The sequence below is a fragment of the Enoplosus armatus genome, chromosome 8 (assembly GCF_043641665.1).
Source record: "Enoplosus armatus isolate fEnoArm2 chromosome 8, fEnoArm2.hap1, whole genome shotgun sequence".
Taxonomy (NCBI): domain Eukaryota; kingdom Metazoa; phylum Chordata; class Actinopteri; order Centrarchiformes; family Enoplosidae; genus Enoplosus; species Enoplosus armatus.
In genome coordinates, this window is record NC_092187.1 from 15,776,454 (window position 1) to 15,801,290 (window position 24,837).

Sequence of the window (24,837 nt, forward strand, 5' to 3'; positions counted from 1 at the left end):
TTAGGGAGCTGAGATTTCAGAGAGTTCAGAATAAAAAAAGGACAGCAAACTTGAAAATACTGATAACAGATCAGACCCGACTCTCCCTGCACTGCTACTCTGGATGATTGTCCCATAACTCAACTTGAGCCTGGACAGGGAAAAAGCAGAGGGATGGAGGAAGTGGAATACGGTAGGAAAGAGTGGGATGGGAAAAGAGAACACAGAGGAGACGGGAAGAGGAAGATTTATTGATGTATTAAAGAGATGCGGGAATAAAACGGGAGGTGGGGATTTTTCTGCAGCTTTTTAAAAGCTACCTGTGTCACAAAACAAATCCTGCGCTTTCAGAATGAGCTACAGCATGATCCATGAGGGAGGACCATAAACACCTGCACTGTCCTCTGAGAGAGAGGGGGAGCTGCGAAGACGGGACAAGAAAAAACAAATAAAGTGACAACGAAGAACTGAATCAAAACTGGAATATCATCAAACAGAGGGAGAGTTTGGATCCAATGACCGTAACCCAAAATAACCAACAATCTGCATGAGGCTGAACTTTCATGCTCAATTCTAAACAACAGAAAAACAGACTTCATCATGATTTAAGGAGAAATGTGTCAATGTCTTTCACTCACTAAGCTCTTGAAAATAATTAGTTTCTTAACCACTTTTTTATTTTCTGTTTCCTTCTAAAAGAAATGGGCAGCTTTGCCTGTCTAATTTAATGTCTTTTTCTTTTCATTTTTTCCACAAGAAAAAGGCAAGGCACAGCAGCCATCTCTTAAAGTTTACAGCAGTGGTTCCCAACCAGCAAAGCAAATTTGAGGGAAGAGGAAAGCAGAAAAAGCATATTTATGCGAGACAGTCTTTGCTTTTTCCTTTTTTTCTTGTAAACTACTGAATCATTTTACTTCTTTGGGACTCTAAAAGTTATTCTAATAAAGCAAGGTTTCATTTTGTAGAAGTTACATCGGCATTAGGGGCAATTTGGTGTCTTGCTCAAAGACCCTTTCACATGTGGACTCGAGGAGTTTCCAACCTTAACATTAAAGACTGCCCTGCTCAGTCTCATGTGCGCATTACTTGCATTCACTTTGGGGGAAAAGCTATTAAATTTATATTTTACTTATTAAGTGTACTAAATCCTTGAATCTTTCTTTCCATATTGGAGCTACCTGCTGACATCATAAATCATACCTAATTGGTTGTGGGCGAGAGAGGAGGCAGGTAGAGGGAGAATTTCACAGGGCATAGACAAAGAAGAGGTTTCTATAATTTACATTAAGGGACAAAAGCAAACAATAGTGGTGTGTGTGTGTGTGAGAGAGAGAAAAGTATGAATAATACATCAGAAATCTCTGAATTATTCATAAGGTGGAGGGTGTTAGCGCAGTCGGTAGAGGGTTAAAAGAGACGAGGCAAAGAGGAAATACAGAAAATTGATAGAAAGCAGAAAAGAGATGGAAGAAAAGAAAGAGATGGTGTGTGATGAATGTTTGTCCTCCTCAGAGCGCCATCTGAAAGGCCCGGTCTGCTCAGGGTTTCCCTCCTGCCCTTCCTCTCCACCCTGTAACCATTCAGGAGGGGTCTGCATTCACCTCAAAACCCTCACACACAGACACACACAAGTGTTCAAGAAAAATAGGGATAGAAAGAGAAAGGTAGTGTGTGTGTGTGTGTGTGTGTGTGTGTGTGTGTGTGTGTGTGTGTGTGTGTGTGTGTGTGTGTGTGTGTGTGTGTGTGTGTGTGTGTGTGTGTATTTGGGGTGCAGCGGTATTCAAATCCTTTCTGCTGTGACAAGGTCTGCCAGAGTTCATGCTCTGAGTGCCACAGCCAAAGACAACACACACACACACACACACACACACACACTAAAAATGGAAGTCAGAGATCAGTCATCTGATGGGCAGGTGGGGGAGAGTGAAAGATATCTGATGGACTGTGGACAGAGAATAGGGACCAGGAAGGGAGCTTTGCTGTGGTTTGTCTAAACCGTGCTTCATCCAAAATGACTCGGCCAATATTTAGTTAAGCTCTCAAGGATGATAAACAGCACAGGCGCAGACACTTTCATGAGCTCTGTGACACCAGTGAGACATGACAGTTGAGGTTATCTCCGTCTCTGTTGTGCTGCCGTGTTTGTGTGCTAATCACAGCATGTACGTGTTTCACCTCTACAACTTTAGTTAGTTAGCCTGAGGAGATTTATTGGCCAGCTGTCGTGGCCTTGTGCTGAACATGATCAGAAAGGCAGACACACGGACACTGACAGACACACATGCCTGCTGACCAGACCTCAAAAAAGGTCTACCGCCTTGTTTTTAGCTCCTGCCTTTAATCACTTCAGCAGATCACTATAACAGAACATATTGTTCACACACTTTCTCTCCCCTGGCGTGCATGAAATTTCCAGGAGGGATTTTTAACTTTGTCCATCCCCGCTTTTAGTGCCCCGCCACCCCAACCCAACCCCCCCCCCCCCCCCCCCCCCCATCCATATGTCTCAGCACCAGAGCTCCCCACACCACACACTCATATACACGTCCTGGGAAAATGTACACGTGCCTGCCTCACATTTGGGTCATGTAAGACAGACATGTGAAGCCCCACTGGTTCTGCAGCAGAGAGGGAAATACAGAGGAATCGCAGCCTGGTCATCAGCACACACACTCATGAGGCAAACACAGAAGGAGTAGTCCAAGATGAAACGGAAACGGATGTGTGTGCGTGTGTGTGTGCACGTGCGCGTGCATGTGTGTGGACAGGGAAAAATATCCACACACAGATGCACAAGTAGAAACTTTCATATTTGGTTTTTAAGAGAGCAGGTCCTTAACTGTTAACTGGAAATGGTTTGTTTTCATTATTACACCTGAAAAGTGAGGGTTTGAGTTGTTAACTTCACCACAACTAAACCACACTGCCAAATGTTTGTAATTATACTTTTTGGTCAGAGAGTAAACACTTCTTCTTTCCACTTCTGTACCAACATCTTTCACCACATGTGAGCAAAGGACACGGGCAATTACAAAAAAAGCCCACTTTTTGACAAGCTATTCATTACAATTATGCATCTTGCCATACATCAAAGTGGCCATAGCGAGAAACAGACTTCACTTCCCATGGGTGAAAGACAAACAGCAGGCAGAGAAATGGCAACAAGAAATCTGTACGGAAAACCTGAAATTAAAACTTCTACAAAAAGGAACATCGCTGCCATACCAGGAACATGACAGGAGAGCGTTCGCTGAGAGTGAAGGGGGACACTTAATGAGTCATGAGCTGACTTGCTGTACACTGTAATTCCAGCACTAATGGAGGGGCTGGAATGCCAAGGACGTCCCAACAGGGTCATTTCTGAGACTGTCTTCATTGACAATGTACTGTATTTCACCCCCAGAGAGGAAAATGAATCTACAAATAATTGGCATACATGTCCTTCCATGTTGTGCTGATATGTTTCCAGCATGTGTTCCAAGCCATTTTCTCCATCTAATTGCATTCAAAAGGAAAATAACAACCAGCGCAGGGCCCCAGCGGTCTCAGAGCAGACCACAAACACAGAGCTGATCTTCTTTTAAGATGTGCGTAAATTTTCGAAAGGGGGGAGTTTTGATCACAAAGCCTAGTATTACCACCCGTTTCACAATACCATCTGTCTTCTGGGAAGAGAATGGATTTCTTGCATTGGCATTTGGATCTTCATCAACAGGCCCAGACTCTATTGATTCACATAATTACATTAGATGGCTTTAGTCCTTTTCACAGCAGCTTTATGGTTATAGATGGTTTCATGGAGCTGGGACATGTCAAAGCAGACACGTCCAGCTGGAGAGAAAAAAAAAAAAAAAAAAAGGTTCAGGAAGGCCAGAGGAGAAATTAACGAGTGAATGGATTGATGGACCAACAGGCTAACACAAGGCCTGCCCCATCTATCACTGTCAAAGACGGGACACACACACACACAGCTGACATATTGCATGTAATTAGGTTATCCAGTTGATCCAGTTGTTGTCTGTGGACCCAACACTTATTCCTCCACCTGTTACTCCTCAACAGTCATCTTTGTTGAGATCAAGAGAAAGCTTAGAGATGATTTCCACCCTGACAGTCATGTTGTGCACAGTACCCACTGCCAACTCCGACCAGTTCTTCCCAGCAACGGTAAAACAGCAGCTCTTCATTCTGTGCGATCTGCTAGAAAGATAAATAAAGTTTCACAAAAAATGCCCAAGACCACCATCTAGTGGAAAAGAAAGAGATGGCAAGTATCGAAACATGCATTAACATTCAGTAGTTGGCACTGATAGGAGGGATGGGGGGATCACACGGCTGTTTTGTATCAAATGTGTTGTTTTTAAAGGGAAGTTGGATCCAAAAAAATCAGAAGTAAAACTTAGTTTAAGAAAGGTTTTGAAGAAAATAGCTCTTTATTTTTTTTTACTAATTTACCATTACAAACCGTGACTTTGTCATTTTCTAAACAGTGGGGCAACAAAAAGGATTAAAACATAAAGAATTATTTATCTTTAATATATGAGGTATATAACCACTACAGCCACACAACACTCATTTTCTTTCTTCTACCAAAGAGCTGTATAACTAGAACTCCATTTATACAGTTATTATATGGCAGTTCTGTCGAACATTTAAAGTTCTCCATCACTGATGAAGATAACAGCTCTGTGTATGATGGATTTTGGCAATAAATGTGTTGCAGGTGGGGTTCTAAAACTGTCAAGCAATGCAAGAAAACTTGCTTGCAGAGTTTAGAGAAAACCACCACCAGAGGGCACCGCTGACATTTAGTATAACGCAGCTCTGCCATGACTTACGACTTAGATGACATGTTTGCTTTCTTCATAACAGGGTACAAATTGTGTACATATGTAAGAAGATGTTGTACAGCCCACATGTAACACCCTCAACACACACTGTTAAAGAACTACTTGGACTGCAGTGACCGGGTTGTTTAGGTTTCCTCAAGCCTTCTGAGAACCTTTGGATCTGGTGTTTAACATCAGGCTATTTCAGCCCAGTTCCCCGTTTATAGAGTCTCAGTCCACTGTGACACCTTCAGGCAGCTCCACCACCACAGGGGCACAGTCGTCCAAGTCTGCATCAAAGTCCCAGCGAAACTTCTTGGTCAGGTGAACTTTGAACTTCTCTGCTCTCTTGCGCAGTGTGCCATCTACACCGGGCCCGCTGGCAAACTGGAAAAAGTCCTGTGCGAAAATAAGTCAAACAATGTAATGATTTGTAATTGTACATGTGAACATCCCCGACAACAATAATAATTTAGGGTGATGCTTTGAAACAGGCATGTCTGTGTGTGTCACACCGCCCAGATCATTTTTGTCTCAACATCCAGGATCATGAATGTATGTATGTATATTGTAGGGGAATACATTGGGATTTAACAGCTTATTGTTTTAAAGAGCAGATGCTCAGTGAATGACACCTTTATCACAACAACCTTGAACTAATGTCAAAACAATCACATTTTGAGATTTTGAGAGATTTTCATGTCGGAGTCTCTCTCCGTATACACAATTAAAAACTTTTTATGTATTGAGGTACTGATGTATTTGAAATATGTCCTCATCTACTAGGCCCACAATAGTGATGTCATGTGAGCTATTCATGACATTGATCACATCACATGGGAAATGCTTGAGATTTCAATTAATAAAGTTTTTGGACAGAAAATCTGCATTCTACATTTCCACACCAACTGGAATGTATGTGGACATTTCCATATCATAGAATTTGTAACAGGTTAAGATAGCTCTCCAGAGGGGTGGAGAGGACTTGACTTGTCTAACATGTCACTAATTTCATAGGTGAAATACATTCACAAAAAAAACAAGTTCATACTATTTACAGTTTCTTAGAGTTCTGAGACGGCCATCTCAACAGGACATGTTGAGATGTGACAGTAAATATTTAGTAGGACATTATAAACTACTGTACCTCCACTTAAGATATGTTCTTTAGACCACGAGAAACTTAGAAAGAAATGTTGTGTCTATGCATCCTGCTTCTACTGACAGACGCTACATAGCTGTTTCTTTTGTTTGCATGTACTTTGAGATTATGTTCCGTCGTGCATCTACCTGCAGAGTGGAGGTGAGGAAGTTGTCCTGAGACACGATGTCCACAAAGAAGTCAGGCGGGATTTCTCCCAGCTGGTGGTAAAGCACAGCGATGAGCCCCAGGTAGAGCTCCTTGCGTTTTCGCATCGACTCCTCTGATCGACACAGCAGTGCTAGGACACGCTTCCAGTGCTCAAAGCCCTCGTACACATTTCCGATCAGGAAACACACAAAGGCAAACTGCAGCTCACCTGAGAGGAGAGGGGAGAGACTAAATTTAGCTCGTTTTTTAATGTATAAAATGTAATTGTGTGGTATTTTTGATGTAATATTGCTATATTTAACACATACCTAGCAGGTTGAGAGGCTGCAGCTCATAGTTCTTCTCCAGCACAGTCTCCAGGGCATAGCTCAGGTCCAGGCTGCACTGGGTGATCTCGGCCGGTGTAGCCCCAGCAGGGTAGGTCTTCTCGGGGATGACAGAGAAGCGCAACTCCGTCCCTTCCCTTTGCTTCATCCTGGGGAGCCTGTCGAGTCCCTCTTTCATGCTCTGACAGGCTGTGTCATTCCTCGGCTGCTCCGCCCGGTCTTTGGTGTGTCTGAACTGAACCTCGGGGATGACGTCACTGAAAGCACATACTTGACCTGAAAGAGGCTGCAAGTTACTGACCAACTCCTCGCTCAGACGGTCAGTGAGGGACACCCATTTCCTCATCACCTCGTATGGATAGGGTCCCAGGTGAGGATCCAGGTCTCGCAAGGTCTCCCTGATCCGGCTCACCTGCTCTTCGTTCTGGGAGGCAGAGAAGTCCAGACCCTCTTCTTTAGGGTCCCAGTTGGCCAACAGGATCTCTCTGGGTTTGAGAGTGAGGAAGAGGCCCGTCTTTGGGCCAATCTCTCCTCCACAGCTTGGCGGGTTAACAGAACAGTAGTGGAGGAAGTGCAGGCCTGGGGGGATCATCTTCACACCCTTGAAGCGGGGACCGACCTGCCAACTCTTGCAGTCAATCCCCAGCTCTGTGCCCTGAGGAACACCCAGCAGCACCAGGGTAGCTCCCTCCTCAAACAGCCTCCGAGCAACATCTGGATCCATGTCTTGACTGCTGCTGTCGGCCATGTCTGCTCTGTCGAGGGCTACTTGACTTTAACTTACTGCCTAAAACGAATCAGGCAACAAGAACTAAATTCCGCTTTAAACCGTTAAGTGAGAGGTTTCCATGTTCAGAGCATTCAGTAGAATTTCCTCAAAATGTGTACGTCCGACAGTTAACACAGAGTGATGCGGCTGTTTTTGTAACGTTACTGGATGGATGCAGTTTATTTGTCTCTGAACAACGTAAGCGGGAAAATAAAACGGAAATAAAACTTTTAAATACGCCGGTTTTAAACGTTGTGTATAGGTGTTAGTAGTGGTGCGTATTTACAGCAACGGTACCTTGTGTAGCTAGTAGTTGATGTTTGGCATCGTTGAGAAATCGTTTAGTGGAGGCTGTGCAACACGTCTTCTGCTCCGGACGGAAACTGTGCTGTATTAGATGTGTTCCGGTATCTTTGGTAACAACAAGGGCTTTACCGATGAGGTCCACTTTAAGCACAAAGCTATTGTTGTTTACACTGAGTGCAGCCGTCATCTCACTCCAAAAGTTATGATTAACTTGATAATAATATTGGATAATACCTTTTTTTTATTATCTCATTACAAGGATTCCTTGAAATGTAAATAAAAAATGTGACATAAAGTCGTGTTCTGTTTATTTTTAATCAGTTCATTATTGTTTATTATTATTACTTTTCTTCAACTTTATTCTTTTTTGTACCTTGTGAGCTGTCTGAATTGCTTTCACATTGATTATGTTAATAAAAACAAATTGTGGTACTTCACTTATACATCATACATCATTAATAACAACAACAACATCAACAACCACAATAATAATCACAGTTCCAAGACCTGTTGAGATGAAATCAGACATTTAAAAGTTTGTTTTATTATAGTGCATGTCCTCCAAACGTAAAAGACAGAAGAATATTTCATGGGTATGATGAGATACGGCTTACACAGACAAAAACGGTTGTTACAAGAGAGACCTTGGGAAATGTGCATATTTTGAAAGTATTTGAATGCATTGTGGGTATATTTTTTTAGCTTATCTGTGGTTACTATAAAACTATTCCATGAAACAAGGAGCAATTCTGACATGCCGAGTCTGGTATAGTTTTAATACACAAAACACTGAGAACTTGACAACAGTAAACATTCATGACATTGCATTTGAAGAACAGCTATCTAAATACAGTAGGTCATGTCATATTCACTGCTTGATGCAGTTAACTTTCTGGAAATTCACCTGATATCTTCATGAGAAAGTAGCGCAAGCATACAGGAAGGCACAACATTTTCCTACTTTGAGAGCATATAGACACTCTGAAGTTTCTGCCAACAAGTGATCAGCACCTTGATAACTTTGATTAACCTGATCCTCTTTCTCTTCTTTCCTCGTATTTTCTGGACAGTGGAACAAGGTGCTTTCTTTCCCTGAAAGCATACAGCCAGAGGAAGTATTGTCATTCAGCAAAATGTTACTGTGTTTCTAATTATTGCTGAAATATTGAAAATTTATATATATATATTCATTCAACAAAAATGGAAGAATTCAGCTCACTACGGCCCATCTCCTCACCAGATAATCAGGGCTGCAGTTGTGAATAATGAGCTGCTCCATGCCCTCCAGTGGCTTTTCCAGGTCAGACAGCTGCTTGCCACTCCTCTGACACCGCATCTGCTGTGTCATACCATAGATGGAAACCAGGATGCGACGTGCCTGCCATGGGACAGTTGCCCAAAAAGTGCCGAAAATTAAACAGGGTTTAAAACAGCCCATCTAGCTCATCTGCTGCTCTTAAACAAATTTAAATTACACTTCATAATTTCCCTGGGGGAATGCATTTACTTTACTTCAATGTGAGGCAGCCACACAGGCAGATTATATGACAGATTCTTGTGAAACCTGCAGCATAACAGTATCAGGTCAAATTAGACCAGTGTGAGTCATTATTACCCTGTCCATGGTGCTGAAAGTGAAGTGCACACACTGTAGTGCCATTTACCTTTCCTGAGGGACAGGGGTCTCTCTCTCTGTAGGTATTAAATGAGCCAGTCAAATTCTGCAAAAGAACAACCAAATATGGACGTATTAAAAGAAACTGAAATTGCCTGTCGTTCAAAAGATAAAAAAAAGAGATCACAGGACGTTTCAGCATAACTCACACATCACAGCTGCAACTGACTCCAGTAGACATTTAGACCATGCCAAAACATGAATATTAATGAAATGAAATGAAATATGTCTCTATCAAAGTCACATAAGAAGCGCACATGATCGCAAAGACATATGTTAGCAACAATACCAGATTCTGCAGCTCAACGAAGACGACCTGTCTGTAGGAGCCCAGGATTTCTTTATAGTTACATCTACGTTTACCACAAGAGTTGGCCAACAAGAGAACCACCAGGACACTACGGAGTAGAGTTCCGGTCAGAAACTGTGAAATAGAGATGCGTTATTATAACAGATATTATGTAAATAAAAAAACCGCTTTAGATTAACAATGAAAAAAAATGGAGCTTTGCAGGCGTTTCCACCACGTTACTAATGCAATCCTATATGAAGTACAGCGGCGTACACAGACTTCGTCGTCAGCGGAGCAGCTTTCAGTAATAAAGTAAATACGCACCAGATGTTGAAGCCACACGTACCATTTATCATGTTCTGATGCAGAATCCTCAGGCGAGCAAAGCCATCTCTACCTGTAGCAGGGAGATCCAAGGATTCACTCCTCATCCGGACCTGTTCATTTTGTCAAACCCCTTTCGTTTTCCAGTGTTTCACGCTTCCTCAGGTGGAAAGGTTAACGCGGTGACGGGTAGACTTCCTATGTGGTGCTCCGTGGTTTCCAACATCACCGAAATCACTGCTGCTCCAATTTCTTTCCCCGTCATGGACTGCTGACGCTGAGTTTAGGATTTCACCAAACTCCAGTCCGATCAAGTCGAGGAAAACTTCTGCAATAAATCACTTGCCTTCATCCTTTCGGTTTCGTTGGAAATACGTGATACCGAGGAGGAGGAGTGGTGTGAAGAGCGGCTGTAATCTGCAGTTCGTGGGTACATTTTCACAGTGGGTGGTTCAAATGAGGATGGAACCCCTCAACTAAAGTGTGAGCTAAAGAAAACCAGTGGAATAATGAAATGGTGCTTAATGGCTATCATGTCGCACAATACAGTGATTTCGGCCAAACCAAAAAGGTACAAAGTTATGAAATCACAACAACCAAAGTGCTGACCATGCATGGGAACCGCATGGGAGGAGGGTTAGTGCGGGTACAACTCTTGGCTTGAAATGTCTGGGAAAGAACATCTCACAAAGAAACTAACTGTGTAATCACAATGAGATCTGGTATTCAAATCACAGCAAACCACTATAATAAGTCTTGTTTGTGAGAAACAGGAAATGGTGCAACAAACGTTTGTCATTTGTTTATTGGATGCCTGCAAAGTATTCAAACACATTTCCAGCAAGCTCCATAAAAAAAAGCATTCCATTACTACAACATGAGAAATCATGTAATAATCCCTGACAATGAGTTTATATACACTGCTAAACAGACATAGCCAAATCTAGACCTCTTTCATGTTCATGTGGACAAGACAAGAAAAATAAATGTCCTCTTTTATTCTTTTAACAAACACATTTTGACGATAACAACGGATGACTTGATACCTAAAGAGCTCAGTTCAAACATACTGTGAAGACAGAATCAACCAGTGTATTTTGTGTATTTCTCTCACAAGTATTCATTTTAATTTCTGCTTTTTCATATTTGTTCTACAATTTTCGCAACAACCACATTGACTGAAATCAGAATTTTGACACTAATCAGCAGAAAAAAATATACTTGTGTCAATGTAAAAACAAACTAATTTAGTACAAATATTGAAACAAAAAAACTCATTGCCTCGAAGTTTTAACCCCCCCATGACACACCTACATCGTTACTAATGCAACCAATTATTGTGAGAATTCACATTATTATTATTATAACATATCATTATGTTGCTTGGAGATCAATTGTGTGTAATCAAGGAGTGACAAGTGGATGCTCTCCAAAACCTGGCCAGTACAGTGCCAGTTCAGCATTGTCGTCACTCTTTCAATTCAGCACACGCCGCTTAAATCTACCTGAATCGACGGCTTGTGTAGAAGTTAAAAAAAAATTCCATGTGGATCGACAGCATGGCCAAACAATAGAGACTGTAAACACGTATTTAACATGTCATGGCTGGGTCCAAATAACAAAAGAACAGCACAGTCTCTGCCACCACTTGTTATCAGAAGATGAAATTAAAGCTGATTTACAGATTCATGAATTAAGCCAGCACTTCACTTGAATGGGTGTGTTTCTCTTCAAACAACAACTGTTGCCTGGGTGATTCAGGTGCAGCTTATGTATCATCTGAGCTGGTGCTTGCCAGAAGGCATGTAGGAGACTGAACACAAAGTGGAAGAAGATTCTATGGTCTAATGAGACCAAAATGAAACCTTTTGACCATCATACTAATCTTTATTTTTGGGGTGAGCAAACTAATCTTCTCTGTAGTAGGCTCTGGAAGAGGGCTGAGGGTAAAATGATTGGAGCAAAATACAATGAAATCTCAGAGGACAACCTGCAGCAGTCTGTAAGCAGACTTGGGAGGTTTTCTTCCCAGCAAGACGAATCCCTCAAACATAAAGTCAAAGCTACGCAGGAATGACTTGTACAATAATATTAATGTCCTGGAGTGGCCAAGTCAAAGTCCAGACCTCAATCCATCTGAGGACTGCAGTTCACTGACAGTCCCCATGCAACCGGAAAGACCACAGACCGACCCACAAAAACCTACAAGTGTTGCAACTACTTATTCACTTCAGGAAAGCAATCAGTGATTTTGAGTTTTATGTTGGTACTTCATTTAAAATGTGTTTTCACTTTGACATTAAATCATCATTTTCTATTGATGAGTACACAAACTGTGCTTCAATTTGGTAGAACAATAAAACGTGAAAAAGGTAAGGGGGTATTGTGTGAATACTTTGTATCTACCGCAGATGGGCAAGTCCTGGTAGAGAACAGTTGAGCAATCCAACGCTGTTTCCTGCTGGTGACTGCCAGAGTCCTCCAGGTGTTTTCAGTTCAAATTTCCAGTCTCAGAATGTGTTCTTGATCTTGCTTGCTACCTCCGCTAATATCTCTCCTGTCTTCTTCTGCCAGTTCAGGACGTGTTTGGACTCGGCACACCACAGCTCTCCATGACGGGGCTCCGCATTCTCACAGCGCTTTCGCACCTCTTCCTGCTGTTCCTGAAGGACGCACAACAGTGAGGTCAGATAACCACAACACCCCACACACAGTTTTTTGGGAGTGACTACCAACTTTATGAATGAGTAAAAGCAATTATGTGTGGTTCAAAAAAGATTAGAGTGACAACACCAAGAATTAATCAGTACATCTTCACTCCCACATACAGAATGTAGGAAACCATAGTAATGTTTATGCTTCAATATACTATGGCTGCTTAGTGACTGGAGGCGTCAATGAATCTTCCTTTTTACAAACTACAACTGAACACAACAAACAGACTGGATAGAAAGTTTGTTGCTTAAGGCTTATTTCTGGATGTACTCCTCTGCCTAAATACTTCTCAGTAGTTTTGTCTTTTGTGCACAACAGCTCTTCATGATGCCCCCTTTTTTAGAGGTAAATGATACAATGAGAACATGAGCTGTCCCGTGATAAACCAGAGCTACATTAACTGAACTTGCATCTGACAGCAGGATGCACTTGACATTCTCCACCAAAAGTGAACCATGTAAACTTGACATTGGACTCATTCCAGTGTAAACGTGACCACTGACAAGTTTTACACCAGCCATATAAGGCCAGTTTTGTAATAAAAATAAACATCAAATGTGTAAATATAGGTTTACTCTTCTGAGTAAATACATATATTGTCAATTCAAAATTATAAGTAAGTCAAAATGACAGTAACTGGTTGAGATAAAGAACATTTGTCCAAATGTTTATTAGTGTGAAAAAAATCTATTTATCATTCATGATATTAATCACTTACAGCCAGAGTCTGAAATGAGGCTATATAAAAGGTAGAATACCAATTTCTGTCCTGAAAGTACATGAAAGAAATGTACAGGCATTTTGTGAATTTTAGACCATGCTTACAGCATTCAATTGTAAAATTTTAAGACCTTCAGAAACAGAATTGACTATACTTTTTAAGGGCCCGCAGCCACCTTGTAATGAGCTCCTTACCTCTGTGCCATGCTGCAGCTCAAACTTGTAGAAGAGAGCCCAAGCATCTCCCAGGTCTGGCTCAATCTTTACTGTCCTTAGGAACCACTCTCTGGCTTTGGTGATCTTACGCTCACTCCAGAACAACCTAAATGTGTGCACAAGATTGCATTGGAAATGAATACAAATTTACGTATCATGCCTAAAGGTTTGCTAAATACCCAAAATAAAAGAGAAAATATTATATGATCAAGATTTGCATTAAGAGCAGAGCTTATTACTGAGAAGAAGAGTGGAAAACAGTGAAAAGATGAAGTCATACTTGGCTACAGCAAGCAAGACATGGGGATCGTGTTCACACTTCTTCAAAGCATCCACGCTCTTAGTCTTCCTCTGGGGCCGGGCCTCCAAAAACACAGCCTCAGCCCACAGGATACCTTGTAGGACGGAAACAGGAATGGGATGAAACAGAGAGTTTGAGATTATGGACACATTCATGAAGTAATTGTACAAAAAATATTTTGTATAAAAGTCCAATCTGCAACCTGGAAAATACGAATACTGTTGACAATACAAACATTCCCATCTAAACACATGATTTTGTTTGGGGGATTTTTTGGTAATACATTGGTACTGTATCTGTTGTCTTGTGAACTTGCTTTGCAACTCTTTTTACTGTAACTGAAAGATCACGCACAATTTGTTTTGATTTCTCTTTACAGGTGAGTATGCCAGGTAAATAAATGGCAGTCAGGCTTTTTCCCATTAGGTTGTTGTAGCAGGTATAATAAAAGGAAAGTATATTGAGGTCCACATAGAGCAGGGGTTTTCAACTAGAGTTCGAAGAGGTCCAGTTAGAGAAAATTTCCTCAAGCAAAGGTCTGGAACATCACAATGTCTAACTTGCGTTGTGATTTAGTGTGATATATATTGAAGTAGCCTAGTAGTTGTATCAACGTCTGCATGTCATCAACAACTGACTGTCAAATCAGATAAAGAAAGTACAATTCAAAAACATTTTGACCATATTTATTGTCACTTAACATTGAACTATACAGATATATAATACTGTAGATATGTATAATGTTCTTCTCTCATTAAGTAAAAGAAGGGCTGCATTTAAAAATAGAATAGAGAAAATAAATAAAGTAGCTTTTGAAAAATTGTGCATCTTAAAATAAAGTGCTTAATTTTAGAAAAACAAAATAAAGTGTAGCAGCAGCTTGAGTTTCCCTTTTTCTTTATTAACTGTTTCACATCTTGACTTAAGAGTCTCAACCAATTTCACAATAACTAATGTGTCTTCTCTCCCTCCCGCTCACTTGTCTCTCCGCCTTCTCTCCCTGTGTCGTTCACTCGTCTTATCATCTGTCACTCGCCTCTCACCTCTCTCGTCTGTCTGTATTCAGAGTCGCAATATTTATCGCCTGGAATGCACAGATTTGATTGGCTGAGTAGCGTCACGTGGGCTGGCGTAACACGTATGCAATTGGTTTGTGAGTTTCTTGAGCCGCTTAACCAGTGCCGCAAAGACTAGAAAAGCTGCGCCAGTTAAAATGGAAGCGCCCCGTCAAAATTTAAAATCCCTTAATAATTTATTGATTATAGGTCCGGGTCCGTATAGGACGGCGTCTGGGTCCGGACTCGGACCGCGGTCCGCCTGTTAGTGACCCATGACATAGGAGGGAAACAATAACTTGGCTTTGGCTAGAAAAACATCTGCCTTTAAAAGAAATCAGTTAATTCAGAGAAAAACAAGATTAATACTGAAATGAAGACCACATAAATAAAATGTTAAAGCAATTGGATGACCTTTAAGGCCTGACACATTGACTTAATTAACATAATTCTTACATTTTTAGACTTTTAAAAAAGGGACCTGCAGACATCAAGTCTACTCTATAGGTTGAGAAAATCCCTATTAGGCCCTTTCAAAACCCATCGTCATCAAAGTAAAAACTTTGAAAAAGGACTTTCCCCAACAGCAGGAATACATCCTCACCTGAATTGGGGCACTCCTGCAGGGCTTTGGCCATCAGTGTGTTGGAGATGTTCTTCAGTCCAGCCCTGAACTCCAGCCTGACCGACTCCAGCCTGGTTAATATGATGACATACACATCAAGCACAGATTTACACATGGATCGCTTTTTAAGTTCGAGTGGTAGCTAATTTGGGCTTTAAAATTGACATCAACCCCAGTTTGGTTTCTGTGCTGTACTTAAAGAAAATGTTTGTTTTTTTAAATACATGTGGTGTTGCCTAGTTTTGGAAAGCATATTAATTAAATACGTGTAATATTTTCAAATGTACATGTTCTCTAACATATACATTTTTAATTGTCCACTACTACAGAAATAAAGAAAACAATCTGTGAGTGTCTGGAAAGGTGCCTGTATTTTCTCCTCCTTGCATAGAGCACAAAGTTTCAAGCACATTTGCTTAATGTAATCTCTACAAAAGGTGACACATTATAATTTAAAGCTCTTCCTCAGGCAGCCTCCTGCTTTCGCATTCAAGTGGATTACCACATTTTCTCTGTTGTGCATTTACTCACCATAGCTCAGGGCACTGGGGGTTCTTGAGTCGTGCCTTCTCCAGGATGGCTCTGGCTCTGGTCAGCTGTCCCACTCTCTCTTCAAGGCGAGACAACAGCAACCACAGGGCCCCCGAGTGGGGACACTTTTTCAACTACAGCAACAAACAAGTTATTGACCACTTTTTAGAGTTATTAAGGAAACACGCATTTTCATCAAAAACACATATGACCAAACATGCACTTTAAGGGCTTGTGCATATAGCATTTTTTTCTGAGCGCTAGCGTCTTTTTCCAGTTTTGCCCTATGCATTGTAAGCTTGTTGTTAGCTGTGTATTCAACCCTCTGTTAACCTAACATTAAGATATTGTTGTCATAGAAACAAGCACCATCCAAGCATCTTGCCAGCGCTTTTCTGACAGAGAAAAACACTATATGGACACAAACTCTAAAGTCCAACTCCCTTGGTTCCCAAACACTTCCCCCACCTCACCCCTTGATTGTAGGCCTCCCTGGCCTTATCCATGTTTTCACACTGCTCTTCTATCTGGCCTCTCATCATCCAGAGCTTGGGGAAGTCCTCGTAGTGTTTCAGGGCCTCTGTGCACAACTCCTGGGCAGCTTCTATGTTCCCCAACACCCACTCCAACTTCACTGACTTCATAAATACCTGTAGAGATCACAATCACACAAACATGCTTTTTAGTCATGACACATGTATAAACAGGACCCTTTCAAATCCCCCTGGGCTTGTCATATACTTAGCATATATTAATGTAACCAAATGAAAAATAATTTGAAATAGTCGTATTTTAGCCCAAACTTACACACAAATACATAACCAGCTTTCAAATGTATCAAATGCATAGCCTAACTGCTACACAGCTTCATTAGCACCATGCAGTTGTCTTAGCTGACAGGACAATCAGTAAACCTAACATTACAGCAGGCCCTCTTAGTCTTATCTGTCAGCAAATACAATACAAAACTGTGTAGCCAGGTCATCTGATAGAGAGAGTGATAGTTTAAGAGCACTGCTGATAGCATCTGTCAACCCGAGTAGTGCTGACTGTTTTGAGGTGTAGAAACCTGGCAAGCCTGAACCTGAGAAAGACAGCAAGTTGGTAGAAGATACCTCAAGTACAATGCACTATTAACTTACTTTTAATCGCTGGCTTTAAAGCAGAGAGGAATAAAATCTGATAATTAAGCCACCCCTAAACATGGGTCAGAGCTCTATTCATACCAACATTACATAATGAAAAACAAACTGTCTGTTCTGGTACACAGGGTCACAGAAGGACTGTAAAAGGACAGGACAGGTTAAATACACAAGCAATCTTCCCCTGTACAGCCAAAAAGGTTAGGGAAATGTGTGTTTATTCCATCAATCCTCTAAGGAAAGTACTCTTTTCTCGTCTGCATTACAAACCAACAAATACCAGATGAAGACACCCTGAAGAAGATTTTGATTGACAAAACACTATATTAAAACCTAAATGGGGACACCATTTTTCAACTTTTATCTCTTAGATGAGTAGATTTGTGCTGATTTCTACTCTTCTTTTAGTACTGGATGCTCATGAGAATTTGAAATAGGGCAATTTCTCTGTCTCTTTTCCATTTTCTCAGTCACACACGCACTTACCCTGGCTGTTGGGGCACTGCTGCGGGCCTTGGCCAGCAATCTACGAGCTCTTTCATACTCATTATTCTCAGACTCCAGTTTGACAGCAGCCAGCCAGATCTCTTCACTGTTTGGGTTAGCCTAGAGGGTAAAGTATACAGAAAAGGAACAGAGAAAGAGTGTGAAAGAGAAGGAGAAACAGGAAAGGGGAAAACAGAGTTAGACACAGGTTCGCATGGATACTACAGGAATGAGTCAACTTTTCCATAAGCTCATGGTCACCTGGAAGGCCAGAGCGAGGATACTTCTGGCTGCAGGCACATCCTCAGCCAGCCACTTGGATTTGGCCCCCATCAGCCACAGGACCTCTGCCTTGGGACAGTGAGCCACGGCCCTCTGGAGCAGGGCCTCCAAAGACTCCCTGAGAGATGCAATGAGACATGTTAGAGTAACAGAGGGGAGGAGCACAGTGTATGTTGATTAAGCGCATTGGGAGGTAAAGGAGAGAAAAACAGGATGTTAAAGGCAGTGATTGATTAAAACAAACAAACGTGATTACTACTGTTTGCTACGTTTAGAAACCAAATCTGGTCACCTGGTGCCGTTATTTTTCTCAAAGTAGGCCGCTCTAAGCCAGACACTTTTTTTACTGGGGAACACCTGCAGAGCATGGGCATAGATGGCCCTGGCACACTCCAGCGCTCCATGGGCCACACACTGAAACATAACAAGTCAATTAAGTTAAACCCGGACAGCAAATTAGTGAATGACTGACCCCTTTAGGTGACGGGGTCAGAACATGGCCAGTATAAAATAAATAAATAAAATATATCTATCGATACTCACGCTATCTGCATCCTCCATCCAGGTGTGTTTGCGGTCCTCCTCCTCAATGCCAATCCCTATGACGGCCCTTATCACGGCCTGGCAGGTAGCCACACTGCCTGCTTTGTCACACTCCTCTGCATCCTGCAGGACAAGATGAAACATTTAGGAGGAAACAAATGTGGGTGGTCTACAGAAGAAGAATGTAAGAGTGTTAAGGCATGAAGTACAGACACACCCCTCCAGATAGTACCAGAAATCCCTAAATGAACCTAGATTACTGATAGATATCTATGTAGATGACTTAAAGATTATAGATTTGTGGGCAGAATAAAGGACTAACCCAGGGTCCCAGTTTACACAAAAAGATTACTTTAAGTGCCGTCAAATCCTCCATCATTTTAAAGTTTATCTGTTGTTGGTATTACGATGAGTGTATTGCCAAATGGCCTTGACAAACCTACCGCAATAACCACATGCTTTGACAGAGAGAGAAAAGGTTATTCAAGAAAAAGAAAAAAAATGTGAAAAGAGATTGCAGCAAAGGCTTCTGATTGCAAAACAACTGTGAACTGTGTATTCTGTTGCACCCAGATGAAATAGCAGAGGGCAGCTTTGCCAAAGTATGTTGGCATGCTATCAAACCTGACAAACAGATGACGCCGTCTCTACTCACGCAACACCAAGGTTTAAAAGGCACAATCATTCTTTTTTTTGGCCTTATAATTTACAGGATTATTCAGATATATACTCCGAGTGTTAATTATCTTCATAAAAAATCCCAATGTTGTTTCCTCAGATGATCATATATGTTGGATTTACTCCAATGTTCATAAAGCATTTCTGATGCTTTAGTTTCAGCATAAAAAAATACCAATAACCTTTAATTACTTATTGTTCAGCATAAACCGGCTTGTCAAAAGATCTTGACTGTGAAGATTTGGATCGAGAACTGTATGTTTAAAAGGGCATGCATATGCAGAAATTTCCTAAAAAACAATGTATAGAAATATAATCCCTGTGTGGCTGTGTATGTATCTGCAGAGATCCTGCTCTCTGCCTGTATTTTCTTATCATTTAGTTGTGTTTGGGACGTTTCTGGGCGTCAACCTTTGGGCAGTGGTGTGTAGCTCTCAGCCAATAACAGCACACAGGGTCTGAAGTCGGGACTATAAAAACGTAGCGACCAGATTACATCGCTGTCTCCGTCTTTCTCCTCTGCTCTCTGTCTGTGTCATGGATGTATAAAGAGCTGCAGGTCTACAGTGCATACACACACGCAGAGTGGAGAGGCCACATTGGACAGGATAAAGCATGCACTTCAATTGCATTTACACAAAATCCGGCAATGTGGCACCTTCAAGCTGGGTAGTGCGGAGGCGTGGGCATGCTTATTTGTGCTTCAGAATGTAACTGCCGTGAAACAATCAGAAAGTAACGTTCTGTTTCTCTGACTCACTGCTTTGTTCTCGCTAACACCAGTTCCTGTCTTTATTCACCGCTGCGCTCTCTCTCTCTCTCTCATTGAGCCGGGGAGGAGGGACCAACTTGTGTTTACAAACCACAACCACCAAAAGCCACAGGAACACACCTGTATCCACTGCTCTCTGTTGATCTCCACACCGTTGGCACGTAGGGAAGTGATGGCTCTGTCAATGATCTTGTCCACCATCTGAGTGTTGCCATTGGCCTCCTCTAACTTGGCAGCAGTGATCCAGATGTGGCGATCGGTGGGGATGTTCTCTCGAGCTTTGTTCAGGACACGACGGGCATTCTCATACGTCTCTAACCTGGCCAGTGCCAGCCACAGCTGGAGAGAGGCAGACAGAAATCGTTTGATATAGAGGTAGGTATGTTGCATTGCAGTGTGTGGTGTCGTGTTAGTCCTATATGCAATGTTTCATGTTGTGGGGGAAACAAAATGAAATGACAGCATGTGCTAAGCGTACCTCAACACTAGTAGGGCAACACTCCACAGCTCTGCTCAGCATGATCCTGGCGTCCTCTGGCTCCTCCAGCTCAACAGCGGTCTTCCACAGTCGAACGGACTTGGACACATTCTCCAGGGCTACATGGGTAAGAATTACACAACGGTAAGCCTTTTCATTGACAAAGTAACTGTTACAGGCTCTGTGTTAAACCAATTGGCGATTCTGGCGCAATAACGGCAACATTGTTAATACTGAAATGACACAGACCTGACTATGTTTACACTGGCAATACATCATATACAGTGGCAAAAAAGGAAATGGTGACATTACAGACTTCAGTGAACACACAAGCAATGAAAACAATTACCAAACAGCATATCCTGCAATAGTTGTAAAGTTCAAAAGTGTTAAGTGGGAGGGCAGAGTGTTGTGTATGTAAAGGAGAAAAGTAGAGCACAGGCAACTGAACATGTAGAGGCGAAGAGAGCTCTTACACAGAGGAAGCTCCCCATCCATCTCTGTCAGTGAGGTATGCTGCTGGGAAATACTGGTGTGTGCGTGCATGCTTGTGTGTGTTAGGGCATTGACATGATGGTTCAAACAGGGTGCCTGGCCTTGACCAGAAGCCAGAACCACAGCTGCCAAATGTAACCCTTATGCAATCTTATGTGTGTAGTTCTGTGTGTGTGCTTTTATGAGACAATGGACAGATGGAGACTGGTTTAGAATTTTTGCCCAGAAGAAATTAGGGTCTTCCTTTTGGCAGGGAAATTGTGATGTATTCATTCACATATGCATCACTGAAAAGGCACACAATACTCTCCTCATAAAAACGTAGCAGCAACATGTTTTGTCAAAGCATCAAACTTTCTCACAATCTGACGATATACATACACAAATGCGAAAAGTTAAAAGCATTACTTCGAGACAAAGCTGTACTTATTTTTTCATTTATTGTAACAGTTGATAATATCTGGGAGCCTTACCCTTCCTGAGGACTCGTTTCTTGGCCCTGACGTCTGTCTCCAGCTCTGCAGCTCTAATGTAGATGCGGACGGACTGTGGCAAGTGGCGGACAGCCTGGGCTACCACAGCTTTGGCTGTGTCACCAGGCTGGAGCCTGGCTGCCTCCAGCCACACATCCTCACTCTGATGGGCAGCGAGAAATGCGGAGATCAACAGGAGGGCAAGGATAGCTGGACAGTAACATGTCATCTAGCTTAACAGCAGGCAAAGCAGATTGAAAGGTCTGTTGTTTATCATTGATGTTATACATTTAATTTGCTTCTCCCTCGAAACATAGAATGAATAACATCAATCAGTAACGAACAAATCATGAAACTTGATTGACAGCCTGTGGTCTGAATGAGCTAATGACACATACATACGCTTAGGCCCTTCCATCATACCTTAACACACATCTCTGTGCCTTTCATGATCAGGTTCCTGGCCACCTGCAGTTTGCCAGTCACCTCCTCCAGCCTGGCGGAGGCAATCCAGGCAGGGGGGTGATGAGGATTGGTCTCCCTCACTGATTTCAGAAGCAGACGAGCCTTCTTGATGTCACTGGTCATGCGGAGTCAAAGACAAGCCATCAGAAACACACAACAACTTATTTAACACAAATACACCGTAGGACCTTATTGTGTCACCAGTGTGTCTCTACCTGATGTCTCCTCCATGTGTGGGGATCATGGAGTTGAGATCTGTCAGGTAACCCTTAGGATCCACCACTGTCTGTCCGCTCACTGAGTCAGACACCTGAAGATAGATAAAAGGCAGACGCAGACAAGAGAAAACAATAAATTCTGTGGCTCAGGATAATGACAGCTGAGTATGAATGATGGAACAGGGTAAAGGATGATCATTAGTTACCTGGCTGAGCCTCATATCCATGAGGGTGTTCCTGGCCTGACCGATTTTCCTCATGTCCAGCTCTCCTGTCCCTGGTGTCATCAAGCCAGGGGTCATGCTTCCTGGGTATGGTGTGTTCAGACCTCCCAGCTAGTGGAGAGAATAAACAATGATAATTGAGAGGAGCATTATACTCTCTGTGAGAATTTTGTGTGAGATATCCTGACTCCTGCTGGTGCAGGCTGAAACTACATCATGTGCTTTCAGTGATGTGTGTTTTTATGTGGATGTCGACAGTATGTGAATGTGTGTTTCTGTGTATACTGACCCCTTGCAGAGGGTCAACAGTGGTGTGGTTCTCTCCGGTCTGCAGGTGTTTGGAGAAGAAGCTGTCAGGGACAGGGGTGAGTTTCTCATAGCGGGGATTTCTTTGGCGCTTATTCCTGGCATCTCCCACCTCAGGGATGCTCAGCCACTCCTCCTCTGAAACCTCTGCCAACTTCCTCTGTGAAGAAATGGAAAGGAAAGAATGAAGAAGCATGAAAGACAGATGTTGATTAACTTGGAATGTCAGCAAAGCTGTTAAAATTTCTCTCTGATCATACAAGAGCGCAGGCTCATCTTAAGTGCTAAGACGGCTGGATGTGCTGAAAGCTTTCCCCTGCCTTTTTTTTTCAGCAAGAAGATACATGCTCTCTTTGTAACAGATTTTTGGCAGAATACTGCTGTTGTCTTCTGAAGACCTCTAAAATCGAATTACAGTGATTTTCATAGGGTGAGAAGATATGTTTTTTCGTTAAATGTTTAGAGACAGGTGCCAGAAGAGGGCAGTAGAGGAAAATTCAATGTGATCACAGGTGGAAAAGAAAGGCAATAGTTTGGCATATCATGTGCAAATTTGTACCTTTAGATCTGAGAACTGCTGCTGGATTTTGGGGCGCTCCATACGGTATTTCTCGATTTCTTCCTTTTCCCTCAGCTCCCTGAAAATACACAGATCAGCATTGAAAATTACATTCACATGCAGTATCAAGTGCACAGGCTGTCAGACATGAATACAATGTGTAAAACTTGGGAGGTGTATGCTTGTTCATTAAAATTCAAATGGGAAAATAGACATTGTTTTTAGTAACCTTCTTTCTTTGCGTCTTTCATCCATCCTCTTGTCCAGTGCTGCATATATAGCATCTGCTTCTTCATCATCCTTCTCATAGGGGCCACTGGAGAACAAACTACCTGCATATCCATTAAACTACATGAAAAAAAGGCACCATAGTGTGATTAGAATAACAAAGAGATCATGTAATAATCATATAGATTGGTCAACATTAAATCTTGAGTGGATGAATTAAATGCTTGAAAAAAAACAGCCCTACAACAAATAACATCAAATAATAGCCAGAGGAAGTCCAATCATAGGCACCTCGTCATAGTTTGTGTCATTCAGATCTTCTTCATCCTCCTCCTGGTTCTTTTTCATTTGGTCTCCAACTGTCCTCTTCCCTGGGGGTGCATGTCGGTCATCCACTGGATCGTTGGCATCACGAGCAGGACCGATATCAGATCGGGTGGTGAAACCAGTTGCACTAAAGAGGAGCAATTAATTTATGTGTTGCACAGACAAACATAGGTCGACTTGTGATAAGCAAGTACTGGGATGTTCAACTTAATGCATAACCAGCTGATGATGATCACTTGATAAGCTTATCTGTGCTTTTAAGCCATGTTTTGATCATTTTGACGGTTAACTAATTAAAGTTAGCTCGTGCTGCCTTGACAGGCACACAGATTGCCAGCAGTTAAGATACCAGTAGTTATTCGACAAGCTCAACTTCCCCATCATAAGTCAGTATGAGAGGTCGGAAATAATTAGATGTAAAGTTCTAAACGGAGTGCCTGCCGTTTGTTTTATTTAGTTAATTTGACATTACGAAAAGGATGATATCACATTATTAAAACCAAAGATAATGCCGAACTAATATCTTTGTACGGATGTGTACTTTAATATGTCTAATGCGTTGGTATGGTTTGTTACAGTGTCTTTCCACTTCAACTCAGCATTAGTTGTCAGCATTAGTGTATTCCAGCGCACGATAGTTAGCTACACCACCGACTTCAGCTAACAGACATAACCTAGCTTACTAGCTAGAGAGCTATTGGTAGCTAGCAAGTTAGCTTACCCTCTGCCCAGACCGGGGACGTAGCCCAGCGGAGCGGGCATCCCCAGAAACGGCTTCTTCTTTTTCCCCATGAGCGGAGAGGCGAGGGGCATTATCGGGGGCCCGCCGCCAGCCCCCGCCGCCCCGGTGCCTCCCGCAGAATTTTTGTTGACAATTTTAGGACCTTGTTTAGCTGCAGCGCTGGCCATCGTTGCTCCACCGACGAGGAGGCTCACTGCCGGATAAACAACAGTTGCGCACTTCCGTTTCCTGCAAACAGCCATTCTGTCCTTCTCGAAATGTTCGTTGGTGTTTGTAACAGCGCCCCCAACAGGACAGGAAGGTTTCTGTTCATTTACACGTATCTTGTAATATTAAATTAGTTACAATTTATTGATTTGAAATTATGCAGCGCGCTATTTTTTCCACATGTGGCTGAATGACTGTGTTATTGAAATTATTTATTTTGAATATTTATCATGTTTC

At 42.1% G+C, this 24,837-nt stretch overlaps 2 protein-coding genes and 1 long non-coding RNA gene across 3 annotated transcripts; all 3 read right to left on the minus strand.

The window, feature by feature from the left end:
• Positions 1–4,438: 4,438 nt before the first annotated feature.
• Positions 4,439–7,194, minus strand: aar2 (AAR2 splicing factor). Its single transcript, XM_070910937.1, has 3 exons — positions 6,429–7,194; positions 6,099–6,328; positions 4,439–5,207 (listed from the first exon to the last, which is right to left on the minus strand). The coding sequence occupies exons 1-3, from the start codon at positions 7,192–7,194 to the stop codon at positions 5,040–5,042; spliced, it is 1,164 nt and encodes a 387-aa protein (XP_070767038.1). The 3' UTR covers positions 4,439–5,039.
• Positions 7,195–8,066: 872 nt separating this feature from the next.
• On the minus strand, positions 8,067–10,036 carry LOC139289551 (uncharacterized). Its single transcript, XR_011597459.1, has 5 exons — positions 9,835–10,036; positions 9,486–9,620; positions 9,186–9,242; positions 8,759–8,899; positions 8,067–8,613 (listed from the first exon to the last, which is right to left on the minus strand). It is a non-coding gene; the product is annotated as an uncharacterized lncRNA (long non-coding RNA).
• Positions 10,037–10,599: 563 nt separating this feature from the next.
• Positions 10,600–24,560, minus strand: prpf6 (PRP6 pre-mRNA processing factor 6 homolog (S. cerevisiae)). Its single transcript, XM_070910525.1, has 21 exons — positions 24,373–24,560; positions 23,616–23,778; positions 23,326–23,444; positions 23,097–23,175; positions 22,521–22,697; positions 22,214–22,342; positions 22,005–22,099; positions 21,748–21,904; positions 21,325–21,487; positions 20,357–20,475; positions 19,999–20,217; positions 18,429–18,551; positions 18,178–18,299; positions 17,865–18,003; positions 17,604–17,723; positions 16,449–16,625; positions 15,976–16,109; positions 15,424–15,515; positions 13,744–13,858; positions 13,443–13,569; positions 10,600–12,475 (listed from the first exon to the last, which is right to left on the minus strand). Exons 1-21 carry the CDS (start codon positions 24,558–24,560, stop codon positions 12,323–12,325), a joined length of 2,910 nt encoding a protein of 969 aa, XP_070766626.1. The 3' UTR covers positions 10,600–12,322.
• Between the last annotated feature and the right edge of the window lie 277 nt (positions 24,561–24,837).